The sequence below is a fragment of the Anopheles funestus genome, chromosome 3RL, assembly GCF_943734845.2.
Source record: "Anopheles funestus chromosome 3RL, idAnoFuneDA-416_04, whole genome shotgun sequence".
NCBI lineage: Eukaryota > Metazoa > Arthropoda > Insecta > Diptera > Culicidae > Anopheles > Anopheles funestus.
In genome coordinates this window covers 79,009,919-79,022,256 of record NC_064599.1, presented here as the reverse complement: position 1 = coordinate 79,022,256, position 12,338 = coordinate 79,009,919, and the positions used below count along the sequence as shown (strand labels likewise).

Sequence of the window (12,338 nt, the reverse complement as noted above, 5' to 3'; positions counted from 1 at the left end):
GATGCGATATCGTACACGGGGCTGCAATGTCATACGAGCCTGGGTTTTGCTTTCTACAGCTCTTATTTTTACTTCCGCTACCGGGTGTCCTTTTAAAAAAGGAAGCTTCTTCATCTATCAAACTGCCCGCAGAAGAAGCATTTTGTGGACGAGCGCGCTATACTTCTTTATCATGCTGCTAAACATAAATAAAAGATAAATGCATTTTCAACCAAACAAACCATTTGCTGAATTGCTTCTCTTCTCTTTTTTCTCTTTCTAATTCCAGACACTCACACCGTCCCTACAATCACAGCTGGTAATTGAATTAATTTGTTCCATTTAATTACATTACCCCTCTTTCCTTTCTACGTCTCTTTTGTATAATCCTTTTCTTTTTTGCTAGTGCAAGCGACCATTTTTTTACTCATATGTTTGCTACTTACTGCTTATATGCACGTTTTTTTGTATTCTATTACCTTCTTGCTTCTGCTTCTCGGTGTTTTCAACTGTCATTTTCATCTTTCACAAACAAAACGCACACTTTCATAAATGTGCACACATACTTTTATGCAATTTTTTATATCTTCTTACACTTATAGTGTTTACATTTTATTTTGTTTTTTTTTTTTCATTTTATTTTCCATACTCAGTTCCCTCTTTAATATTGTGCCGCCTTGCGCTTATACGCTTAAAAGGAACAAAATGAAAACAAAACAAGAGGAAAAAAAACATGTTCAAACCGCCCTGGAGGTATGACACGGTAACCCTCGCTGCATTATTGATGCATCTTTTCGCCAAAAACTTCAGGACCCACCCTTCCGGTGAAGATTTTTGGCTCCTCCTCCTCATCCGTCGACAATGTTGAAGGTCCCTCTTCAGCTGAGATGGGTTAACCATCATCGACGGCAGGACCTCGTGTACGTCCGCGTTCATGAAAGTGTATGAGTGCAACTTGCATGTAACAGTGGTTCGGTACTCTTGAACCAATGCCGATGCCTTCGGGGCAAAACGGCAATCAGACCGAGGTTGAAGTTTTCCCCCAATTGTGTAACGTGCACCGTTTGTTCTGCAACATCGGAACAGATGTTCTGCATTGATTGTGCTGATGATATAACATGGATTATTCAATCGTACCAGGGTAGCCATTTTCCACCGCCGCGGTCTATTAGTGGGGGGAAGATTTTCCCCCTTCGGAAGGAAGAAAATTTCGACGGAACTTCAAATCTCGCAAAAGCGTTCTAATAAGTCGAAAGTTTTATACAACACTTCGTTACAACACCATTTCCAATATCGCTTCCCATATGTACAGTTCACGTGTGTCACTTGCAGTTATCTAACGCCTTCTGTTTCACCCCTTCCCCAGGGGGGTAGCGGGCTCTGGATGGAGAATCACTTCATAACACAACCCGTCGAAACGAACCGTCCATCCGTCTCTAGTCGGCCTCATTATCAGCCGTAGCTTGAAAACGGAAGATAAACTAGGGAAACCAAACGTTCCATCCAAAAACCCTAAGCGTCTGGGTGAAAAATGAGCCACAACCCAGGGTCAGCTGCCGCCACGGATCCACCCGGATCCTCCATTAACCCACAATTATATTCGCATTCATCAGACCCGAGCCCCTACACCAGACCACGGTCCGGAGGGTTTGTTGCAAAAGCGCAATTAAACACGCAGACCACTTGGACCGGATTTTTCGGACACTGACTATACCAGTGTACCGGTGTCGGAGTTGGGTTTTGCTACGTTTTTCCCTGTGTTTGTTGTGCTTGCCAATTCTTGACGGTGCGGAGCAGCAACAGGTTTGTTTGTGGGGTCGCGGATGGTGACGAACCTTTTTTTTTTTGGGACAATCAGCCAAACTCACCTGTTGACTCGCTGGTAGGAATTGCAGATATTGGACGAGCTTTCTCCTGCGTGTAAGCAGAATTGAATGATCGTTATTTTCTTTTCAAAACCACTGTCACGCTGCGAAAAATCCCATATAAAACTGAAGAAATTCCAAAATTACGGCTTCAGAGGTAAATATTAACCAATTTTGATTTTTGATTAAATTACCAAAACTATAACGAAATCTTCAAATCAACATATTTTCGGAACTTAAAAATTTTGCTAAATTTCTTAACTTGTTCGATAAAATTATTTACCCCCATAAACCATATTCATGCCGATCTGTATAGATCATAAATCTGCTAGAAAGGGATCATTAATAATTGGTAAATTATATCCAACATTCCTGGCATACCTTCAAAACTGCCTCCGATTCGTTTGCAGAAAATGCAAAATGCCTTACGCAAAAGGGTCCCGAAACCCGAAGCAAGGAAAGAAACAAAAAAAAGCCAACATTCATACAGGAATGTGGAAGAGGCGCACATATTATGTGTTTTTATTTTGTGTTCTTCTGGCTTACTCCTTGGTTACGTTCGCCTCATCAGCATAATTTCAGTAGCGCAGGTCTTCCATCCTATGATGCATCATCATCACACGGTCAGAAAAGTGCATCCTTCACTGAGAGGCCATGAATTAAAATGCCTTCCTTCTTTAGGTTTTTTTTTCCTTTGCTCGGGATGCTTCTCTGTATCCTTCAAGCACTCGGGACACAAACGTAATGCGTGTCCTTTTCCCGCTCACAGCAAGCAGGACAACAGCAGCAAAATTTAGCAAAAGCAACACAAAAAAAGTAAAACCATCCGAAGAAGCTGCTTTCCCTTCGGCACTCCCTTAGGGACAGTAAAACAGGGAGGGAATTTTGAAAATTTTACCACCACACACACTGTTGAGGGAAAGAGATGGTGTGATGGAGACAAAAAATACGCATGAAAGAGACCGTCAACCGGCGGGAGAAAAGCTAGCAGAGAAAAAGAAATGTCAAAGCACTTTTCGTCACAGGAAGGGACGCCTGTTTGACTAGTGCGAGAGAGTGGGAGAGAGAGCGTGAGACGGAGAGCGAGAAAGAGAGAGAAAGATGCAACATATTTTGAGCATAATTTTGTTGAGAGCACGGCGCATAACGGCGGCATGGATGGGGTGGGGGGGGGGAGGGGAAATGAAACGAAGCCAAACAAATCGTCGCTACCGATTTTATGCTCAGTTTGCGTTAGATCCCCCGGCTGTTATGATTGATTGGGGATGCTTGTGAATGTCCTAGGGAGAAAAAAAATCGGAACCGAATCGGTATAGGCGCGATCGCGTTCGTTTTACTCAACCACTGATTTGCGGTGTAATTTTCTGTGTGATAGTGACTCAAGACTTTTCCATCCAAATAAGCGAGGAAAAGAAAAAAAATAAAAGTGTTGTTTTTAATAATTTTGAATACAGATTAAGTTTTCCGTGAAAATACCTTTGAAAATCGATCGTTAGATCCTTCGTAAAAATCTTAACAGTGTTTCGTGTGATTGCGTGTGCTTCCATATTCAGTGCACTTCTAATTTTCCATGTTTCTTGCTCAACTTAACCTACAACCTCACTGCCGAAAAACCGATCGTACACCGATCAGCACGTGTACGGGCACCACATTCGTCCTGTTTCTTTCGCCTTTGTTTTTTTTTTTTTGCTGTGGCTCAGTGTATTGGTTTCAAGTGTCCGATGGTGTGTCGATTTGTAGCTTTATTTTTGCAAAGTCCGGTTTTGAACGTCGCCGTCGGTAAAGTCGATGGTGCAATTCGGAACATTATCCACTTAGTGAAAATACGAGCAGCAACAGCAGCAAATACACCGAGTGTGCCAGCCAATGATTGAGCATAATTGAAAAATAATTAGACCTCATGTACGCGTCTCGAAGCAGTAGGATCGTGTGTTTGCGTAGCTGAAGAAGCAGAAGTGGGCAATTATTGAATTTAACATACGGCGAAAGAATTTTCGGGCCCACTAGTTCCGTGTTGTTGGTTGCCGAATGGAATGTCGATCATGTTTTTTGGTGCAGCTGTAGCCGATGACTACTTCATGCTGAGGCCGATTGGCAACCGTTTTTTCCCTCCCAATCACGTTCAGAAGGATTCTCGATCACGATCGAGATCATCCTTCAGTGAATCATTTCCTGCCACTCGATTTCCGCCGTGCCGTGAGTTGATTTAATTGCTTCATTGGCCATCGAAATAGTGGCGCACGGCACACGTTTTGACACGTTAAATACCATTTTTTGCTGTTGGCTTTTCCTTCTCCAATAGAGATCATACCCGCCCGATTCGAAATGCCGGCGGGTGTTAAACGCTAGTGCTTGAATAGTAATTATTGCAATTTATATGCACTTTGCCCTCGAGGCGAAAGTTGTGCAGTGAGCCGACAAAACCATACTGGCGACTGGGGTTTGTGCTTAGTGTCCTTACCCGCACACACACTTTGGTAATCACTTAATAGACGGTGTAGATTAATTCTATTAAATTGCAATTTGTCCAATTTCACTGTACACATCTGTTATGTGACATACAAGTTATGCAAAACGAAAGTGATCTTTCCCAATATTCTTGACGTAACCTCGGCGAGAGCGAAATTTTTGCTTCCAAAACAAAGACACAAATGTGAACAATTATTTCTGTGTCGTAATTACAGATTTATTTGAGTTTTAAATTTATAATAAATATATTATTAGAAATAAGACATAGTATATATATTTTTAAAAAGGAACTTCGATAGGAAAATTATTCAAAGTTCGTTCAAAGGAAAAAAATCAAGGAAAAGGTCTTTGACTGTACATTTAAATTTTTTTTTTTATTTTTCAATGCTCCTTCAGCGTATTTATATTGTATAAGTGAAGTGATAAAACTTTGTTTAGTAGTGTAAACCATGGCACTGCTTGTGTGCAATGAAAACGTCCACCAGCTCTGCCACAGCTCTCCGCTTATAAACTCCCATGGATGCAATTAAACCGTCACAACTAAGCTAAGCGACACAGTTAAATTATTCCGTGAGTGATTGCACATCTTGCAACCAAATTTCGTCGATCCGTTGCAAAAACCGGTGCAAAAACTGATCGGAAAAATCAAACGACCTGGTTCAAGAGCAAGCGACGAACCTGATCCGAGATGGCTTTGGCGTACGTGGACATGTCATCCGTTATAGAAGTGCAGGTAATGGCGTGTTTGTTTTCCGTCTCTTCCAAGTGAATGCATTTGTTATCAGCAATAATTGTTTTAATTAGGCGGCAAAAAACCCGAGAAAGTAAAAAGGGAGTGTGTGACTCTTCCGCCCAATTCGAACACATCAATGGATTGTTTCGATACAATTCCGCACTTCGCGTCTGTGGGTGACCTCTTGTTTAAATTTATTGTACTTTGCTGATTGCAACCCAAAACATTTGTATGCTACCTCCACACCATAAGCAAGAGTTCCAAAAATAGCAAAAATAACACTCCAATACCCAAGCGCACATTTTGGGCGTTTGAGCTCTGTCTGTCGAAGACGCTCATGATATACACCGAAGTAAAGAAAAAAAAACCATACCCCCTCCCGGTTTGGCCAATTTGGAAGTTTGATTGCAATTTTTATGACCTCACCACACTGGACCCGTTTCTCTGTAAAGATAAGCGGTGGGTGGGTTTCCACGGGAACACGGTTTTTAAAATGGAATACAACGTGCGCCAAAGGAGAGAAAAAAAAGCGCACTGCGATCACTAACCGCAGCAATCTCTATTGAGCTGTGTTAGCCCCGGCCACGCGAAGGAGGACATTACGAACCGGGGGGGGGAAGCATGTCAATAAAACTACTACCACATCTGGAGGACCTGTAGCTTTCACGATAGATTTAGATCAAACGGGTGTAAAAATGCCAAACGCCCGAAACGTCGGATGAAGACAGATTTTCGTCGGAAATGTGATAAAACGGAGGTTATCCGGCCACCACCCGTTCACACCCCACCCGTTAACCATCTTGACGGGCGGTTAATCAAACGGAGCGAATCGATCCGATCGTGAGGAGGACCTCGAGCACTCCGTCCCCATTCAACCCCTTCCCTGCCTAAGGGTCACCGAAAAAAAACCATGTTAAAATAAACAAAATAGCGATTTGGGTTAACAGTGGCTATAAGCCGTAGCCACGTTTTGCCAAGCGAGTCGGTTAAATTGTTTAATGGGTCCTGTTGAAATCAACCGAAGGAACTCATTTTTATGCATCTTTGCCATTTTTCTACTGTTTTTTTTTGCTCCTCAAAATTTCATATCAATCTTTCTGGCTTTGTGGACAAGGGCAAAATTTAAATAAATCTAACAATTTCTGTTTTTATTTTGACACGTGTTTTTTTTTTAATCTTGTTTCGTTGCCATACGAAAAGCGCAACAATTATTTTATTTTACTTTTACTTTTATTGTTTTAACTTACACAACTCTTGATTATTCGTGCTTTTTTCTACACTTTTTAATCCTGTTTTAGACTTTTGGTTTGGAGGGGCGGCTCGGTGGTGCATATGATAAACGGCGCCAGTCCACACGGCCGGACCGGGTTCAAATCCCATCCGGACCGTCCCCCCGTAGCAAGGACTGACTATCCGGCTACGTGGTAAAAAATAAGTCTAGTAAGCCAGAAATGGCCGGCGTGACCTGTAAGGTCGTTAAGCCAAGAAGAAGACTTTTGGTTTGTTTATGATTAGCTTTGAAAATTGTATCTTATTTTTCAATGCTAATATTCATAAATGATATTGTCTTTAAAATGACATTTTTATTCCTCTTGTTTATGACTTACTTTGAGAATTGTAATTCATTTTCCAATGTTAATATTGATAAATGATATTATCCCCTTCATCTATGCAATTCGCATTACAATCAATTGCTATGAAGTAATAAATCATGACTTCTATCAAGTTTTTTTTTCATCGCTTATCATTTTTATTTAAAAAAGATGAAATTTTACCAGTTTTCTTTCTTCTCCCTTTTAAGCAATAATCTTTTCTAATGTGTCTATTATCCCATATTTTTCCTTCTTCGAAGTTTAAATAATTCATTCAACTAATACGACTTTTTGACAATGTTTTCTATTTTATTTCTCACAGGAGCGGCTCACTAGTCATGGAGGCATAGGACTGTCGAGCGGAAGTCCTGCATACTCAGCGCACACCGGCGGACACACGGGGAGAAACGGACCAGCGAGCGGACACAGCGGTAGCCACGGTGGTTCACACGGTCCCGGTCCCACCATGCATCACCAGACGCTCCAGTCCGACTTCCAACCGCCCTACTTCCCGCCACCCTTCCACCATACCACCCAAAGTCCACCGCAGCAACAGGTAGAGTAGACATTAAGAAAAAAAACAACGCCACCAGACCTAAGAAAACGAACCTCATGTTGCAACTGTCATGTGCTGTTCTTGCTCGACCTTCACAGAACCACGGTCTCGACTATCTTAGTACGGATCCGTACGGGCAACCACTGTCCTCGCTACATCATGCGCCCCTGCATCATTACAATCAGCTGGCCGGGCTAAGACCGTCACAGGAACAGCTCGGACTACATCGATCTCACCGCGAGTCCGAACTGCAACAGCACGTGGTAAGTAGCGAAACATCTTAACTGCTCCAGAAATAGTGGGGTTACACCCGGCACCCGTGTGTTCGGCACTCAATCAAATCACTTCAGCGTCCGCGAACGAACGTTCCCCAAAAACGCTAAAGCCGTCGCAATCCTATCACCACACGACCAGCGGTTGGTCATCACGAGCAATAAAACAAATCAACGGTGATTTCCTTCTCTCACCCGTCGGTTGTTGTCAGTGTCTCCCCTTTACCATCACCATCATCATCCCCTTCCGGTCCCCTCTTCCCATCTGCAGCAGAGGGCGAACAAACCGGATAAATGAGAAATAGAAACGAAATCGACAAAATGAGATCACACATTTTTGTTAATTAATTTTTATAAACTGCTGCTGCTGCCGTTGCCGAACTTTAACATCCTGAGCGGTTCGATTCTCGGTGTCCCAATTCCTGCTCCAACGGGGAGCAATCCGAAAAAGGGGGGTGGGTAAGGGTAGGTGAGCCCCATCAAGGGGCGAGATGATTAACTTAGCCGCGCGCGTACAATTTCGATCGACTTCGGAATTGAGCCATTTCGGTGAGTGGTTGTGGTTGATCAAGCACTCCCCATCCCCAAGGGATGGTAAGGGAAAAGTTTGGTCGAGGGTGTGTGCACGCGTCTTGTACCGAATGCCGCTTCCCTGACTTTGTTGCAGATCGAACAGTTTCGGAGCAAATGTTTTAGTCTTTCTTTTTATTACTAACATCATTATTTTTAACGCCGTGTGCTGCCCTTCCAAAAACACATCTGCCAACCCAGCTACCGAATATTGAAACGATTCGAGTTCTCGATTTTCCTCCTTCCCCCCCCCCCGCCCCCCACACACACCCTTCTTCTTCTTCCTTCACGCGATCACTTCGGCTTAAACTGTCGCTTTCTCCAAAAAGTCAAAACTTCTCCACGGAACGACTTCTTCACCGTCAACGGGTTGAAGAAATTATGAAAGTCATGTTGGGCTTGTTAGGTCGAATTAATTTCTTTTCTTTTGCTAACAAAAATAACACAATCACGGGCGCGGAAGGACGAAGGCCCCCTGCCCAAAATGCTTGGACAGCCGAAGAAAAACCGTTGTCCATAAATTTATGAACCTTGCGAGGGGCAAAAAAAAGGTTTTCATCCTTCAATGCGCAATGGGTGTGGGTTGAGGGCCCATTCTCCTCTACCCGCTTGTTCTGTGCCAAAAAAGGGCAAGCGATGAAAACAGAAAAACCCCCAAAAACCCATCTCTCCACTTTCCACGACGTACGAACATTCCACCAGGGGAAGAGAGCGCAAGCCAGAGCACAAGAAGAAAATAAACTTCCAGCTAAACTATTTCAGCTTCTCAAGAAAACTTCCACCACGCTTCCGTCGCGTTTGCTTGCTCTTCCCGAAGCGCAAGCTAAACACACCGTGTGTTCTACAATTCCTCAGCAGGGCTTAAACATTCGCACTCGGAAGGAAAACCTCGGTGCAGGAGATTTCCTCGTAGTGTAGCGCGGAACCCAACCGGTAAACGGAACCTCATTCGCGAGCTCCGAGATTTTAAGGATAAATAGCTTTGTGTTGGCGTTTCCTTTTTTTTCCTTCCCTCGCTTCCGCTACTACGCAACAAGCAAGAGTGAGAAGGAAATACGCTTTTCCTAAACTTTCCCCCCAATCCCCGGCCGGAAAAATCCTTCTCTCGCTGCCACATACTACCATACATACTTCCTGCTTCTGTGTGCGCGCGGGGGTTTTTTGACAGGAAGAATGTCAACAATTTGGTATCATAAACGAGCGAAATATTTATCAACTACATGCTACAGCTTCCCGAGACCGGTCCGGGGGGAGGATGAGCTAAGCCTCGGTTTTATCCAGTAACAACCGATCGATTACGCAAAAAGCCACCCGGTCTTGGTCGTTACGGCCCGACGCTAGTGAACGATTTAATAAAGTCGATTAGCATCGCAGTGGTTTTACTTCACTGTTGCACATGAGGGTGTGTGTTTTTTTACTTCTTTTTTTAACATAATTCCTCTTCATTCTATCCAGTATCACCGGAAGGAATTTTCATAAATTTCCGATTGACGTTCGGATCGATATTGGGTTGCATTTTTATTCTTTTGCTTCTTTTTTTGGTGGGGAGAGCAAAGAATGGAGTAGGGCGTAAGATAAGAAAAGAATAGGACGCACTTTCAAGATGTTGAGATCATGAAAACACCCCTTTTTAAATAGGCAATAAATCAGTAATCAACCGTTATTCTCTGTTGCAACAGTTCAAAAATCAATAAGCATATGATTTTTTTCTTTTTTTTATTTAAGAACGACAGTTCAAGTAAAAAAATCGCCCTATGTTTGAGATTCCAAAAAAAACAGAGTGTAATGTGGATTGCATACTTAAGTACAGCATAATCATGTACAGGAGCGCCGATTATCCGGCTGTCCCATTATCCGTGCAGTTCGGAAATGACAGTTCGGAAGGAGAATTGACATATGAAATGCAAAACCGATGATGGCAGAGAAATAAAAGCTTCAATAGGGAATGATATAATTCGCTCAAATTTGAAAAAAAGAACAGATTTACTTTGTGCAAGTGTAAATAAGAAAATTAACATCTAGCTTTATAAAAAAAAGTCTACCCATTACACACTAAACACTAAAGGCACAAAAGAGTTGTGCCTATTATCCGAGATATTCGCTTATCCGGAAAGAGCTGAATCCCGATGAGCACGGATAATCGGCGCTCCACTGTAATCCTTTTAGTACGGTTTGATAGACTAAATTGCATACCTTTAGGCGCTACAGCCTTATTTCAGTTCCAATAGACAAACACTGCTGTTCTTATTATTTCTATTCTAATCTGTTGCTTCCTGTCGTTGCCGCCACAAATGGATCATCTTCCATTACATAAATATATCCATTAAGATTAACCTTTCTTATCTCATCCTTACAAACATTTACCTCATCATTCCTTATCACTGATTAGAAATCTGTTTCTGCTTTCCAAAATTTTGCAGACCCAACTGTCACACGGCTTTCCGTACTCGGACCGGCGTAGCGATTACAGTGGCTCGATCGGATCCGGTGCCGGTGCAACCCGGCTCGGTGCCCACGAACATGACCCGCTGGCACTGCACCAAGCCCTACAGAGTGCCGTCGACGATGGGCAAAACCCGGTGATAGATGAGAACGCGGGCTTTATGAGTGATCTGCCACTGCTCAAAAGTAAGTACAGCTAATAATTAGCCATCTCGGCACCGGTGCCGTAATAATGTCGCCGAACACGATCCTTACCCAAACCCAACCATGGGGGGAACTCGAGATGTAACGTACCGGTGTGTATACATGCACATTGTGCTGCAGATGGGCTGTCCCGGTTTCCAAACAACAAAAACACGTCACTCGAATCTGACACCTATTCGGGTGTGAACCCTCCGTTCTGTCTCTACACCCATTTCGTAGGCTTTTCGGACGAAAGTGTACAGAGCGCAGTGGGAAGCATCAAAAATGAACTACTCAATTCCACAGCACAGTGTGGAACCTCATATTACACGACGAGAATTGCCGTACAGGAAAGCCTCGGATAATGGTCCTTTCTTGTACCACCTTTTGCCTTGTCTACCGTTTGCATCACATTCATCCGACCTGACCCGTGAGTGTTTGAGAGGTTAGCTTTTATTGAGGGTCTTTAGACGCTTAGAGCCTTCCCTCAAAGGAATCGTACCTGTGCGAGTTGTCGTTTTCGAGGCGGCTTTGTACATCGTCGTGTAATAACGCAATTTTACAATAATAGTCCCATATCGATAAAGACTCCACCATGTGGCGTTCCAGGCATTTGCGCGAAGGAACAACGATTTCTTTCCCCACAAACGAACCCAACCTTTCGCTTTGTGCCAATTTCGGAATCTTCTTTTTGGCCCGAATCGATGATGTCTAAATTAAGGCCTGTTTGCCAACAAAGTACTTACGGGGTTTTAAAAGAGCCAAAGCACCTAAACTAGCTACCGCTACCGGGCTCTGTTGTCCGAGTGGTAATTAATGTTCGATTTGATTCATTCGGTACGAGTTCAAAGCTTGTGGTGTGTTAATGGTCCATACTACAAGCTGTTAGTTTCCTTTCCATTCCACGGGACCTGTAATGGGGCGCGTGTTTTCCTCCACACGCGGAAATCGATGCATCATTCCCTCCATTGGACCATTCTTCCACCATCCTCTTATCGTACGGCGATATCTCTCTGTGTGTGTATCTCTTCCGATGCTCTTCCGTTGACCAACACCCTACAGGGATAATCTGTATTTGAGTTTCTGGAGGAAGTATCCATTGATCGAGATATCGCCTCCAGATAGGTCGAGCGAAGAACACCCGATGACACCCAGTTGACAATATTAGTATGCTAATGAGAATTCTCCCCCCACGTGCTTCTCATCCGTTTGCGATGCCTGATCAGAATGGTCAAGATAGGTTTAGTTTTCGTTTCCCCTCCTGAAAAAAAACCGGACCCATATATAAGTCACCCAAGACTTCTGCCTTCCTGCTCGTGACATGGCATGTACGGCGATCCCCACGTTACTGCACTCGATGCCGTTCTCCATTCATGATTCTTCCATGTTGGGTCAGCTTCAGGGATGCATTCTTCATCTCTCCCATCTCGATCATTCATAGAACAAGCTTTTTGGGAAGGATAAACATTTCTAGTTTTATTTATGGCTCAACTCACCTGCAGGTATGTGTCTATCGTCTGACATACTCATTAGCATTTTTCTTCATTTTCCACCCAAAAGAAGTAAGATTTACTGCATTTGTTTGCAAACGGGTGTAGAAAGGGTACAGAAGATCATTTCACCACCAGAAATGGGCCACTGGAATTCGAATGCGTTGCGTTTTCGGTAGTCCGGAAT

The 12,338-nt window shown here is 43.3% G+C and overlaps 1 protein-coding gene across 6 annotated transcripts in view; it reads left to right on the top strand.

Moving 5' to 3' along the window:
- Positions 1 to 12,338, top strand: part of LOC125767406 (transcription factor AP-2-epsilon) — a 114,434-nt gene that overhangs the window by 94,360 nt on the left and 7,736 nt on the right. For 4 of the 6 annotated variants that reach the window (XM_049433953.1, XM_049433951.1, XM_049433952.1 and 1 more), the window contains 4 exons: positions 269 to 298; positions 6,961 to 7,194; positions 7,293 to 7,457; positions 10,457 to 10,664. In XM_049433953.1, the coding sequence (XP_049289910.1) occupies positions 269 to 298; positions 6,961 to 7,194; positions 7,293 to 7,457; positions 10,457 to 10,664 (637 nt within the window). The remainder of the gene's footprint in view (positions 1 to 268; positions 299 to 6,960; positions 7,195 to 7,292; positions 7,458 to 10,456; positions 10,665 to 12,338) is intronic. The other 2 variants (XM_049433954.1, XM_049433956.1) reach the window with 1 other exon arrangement.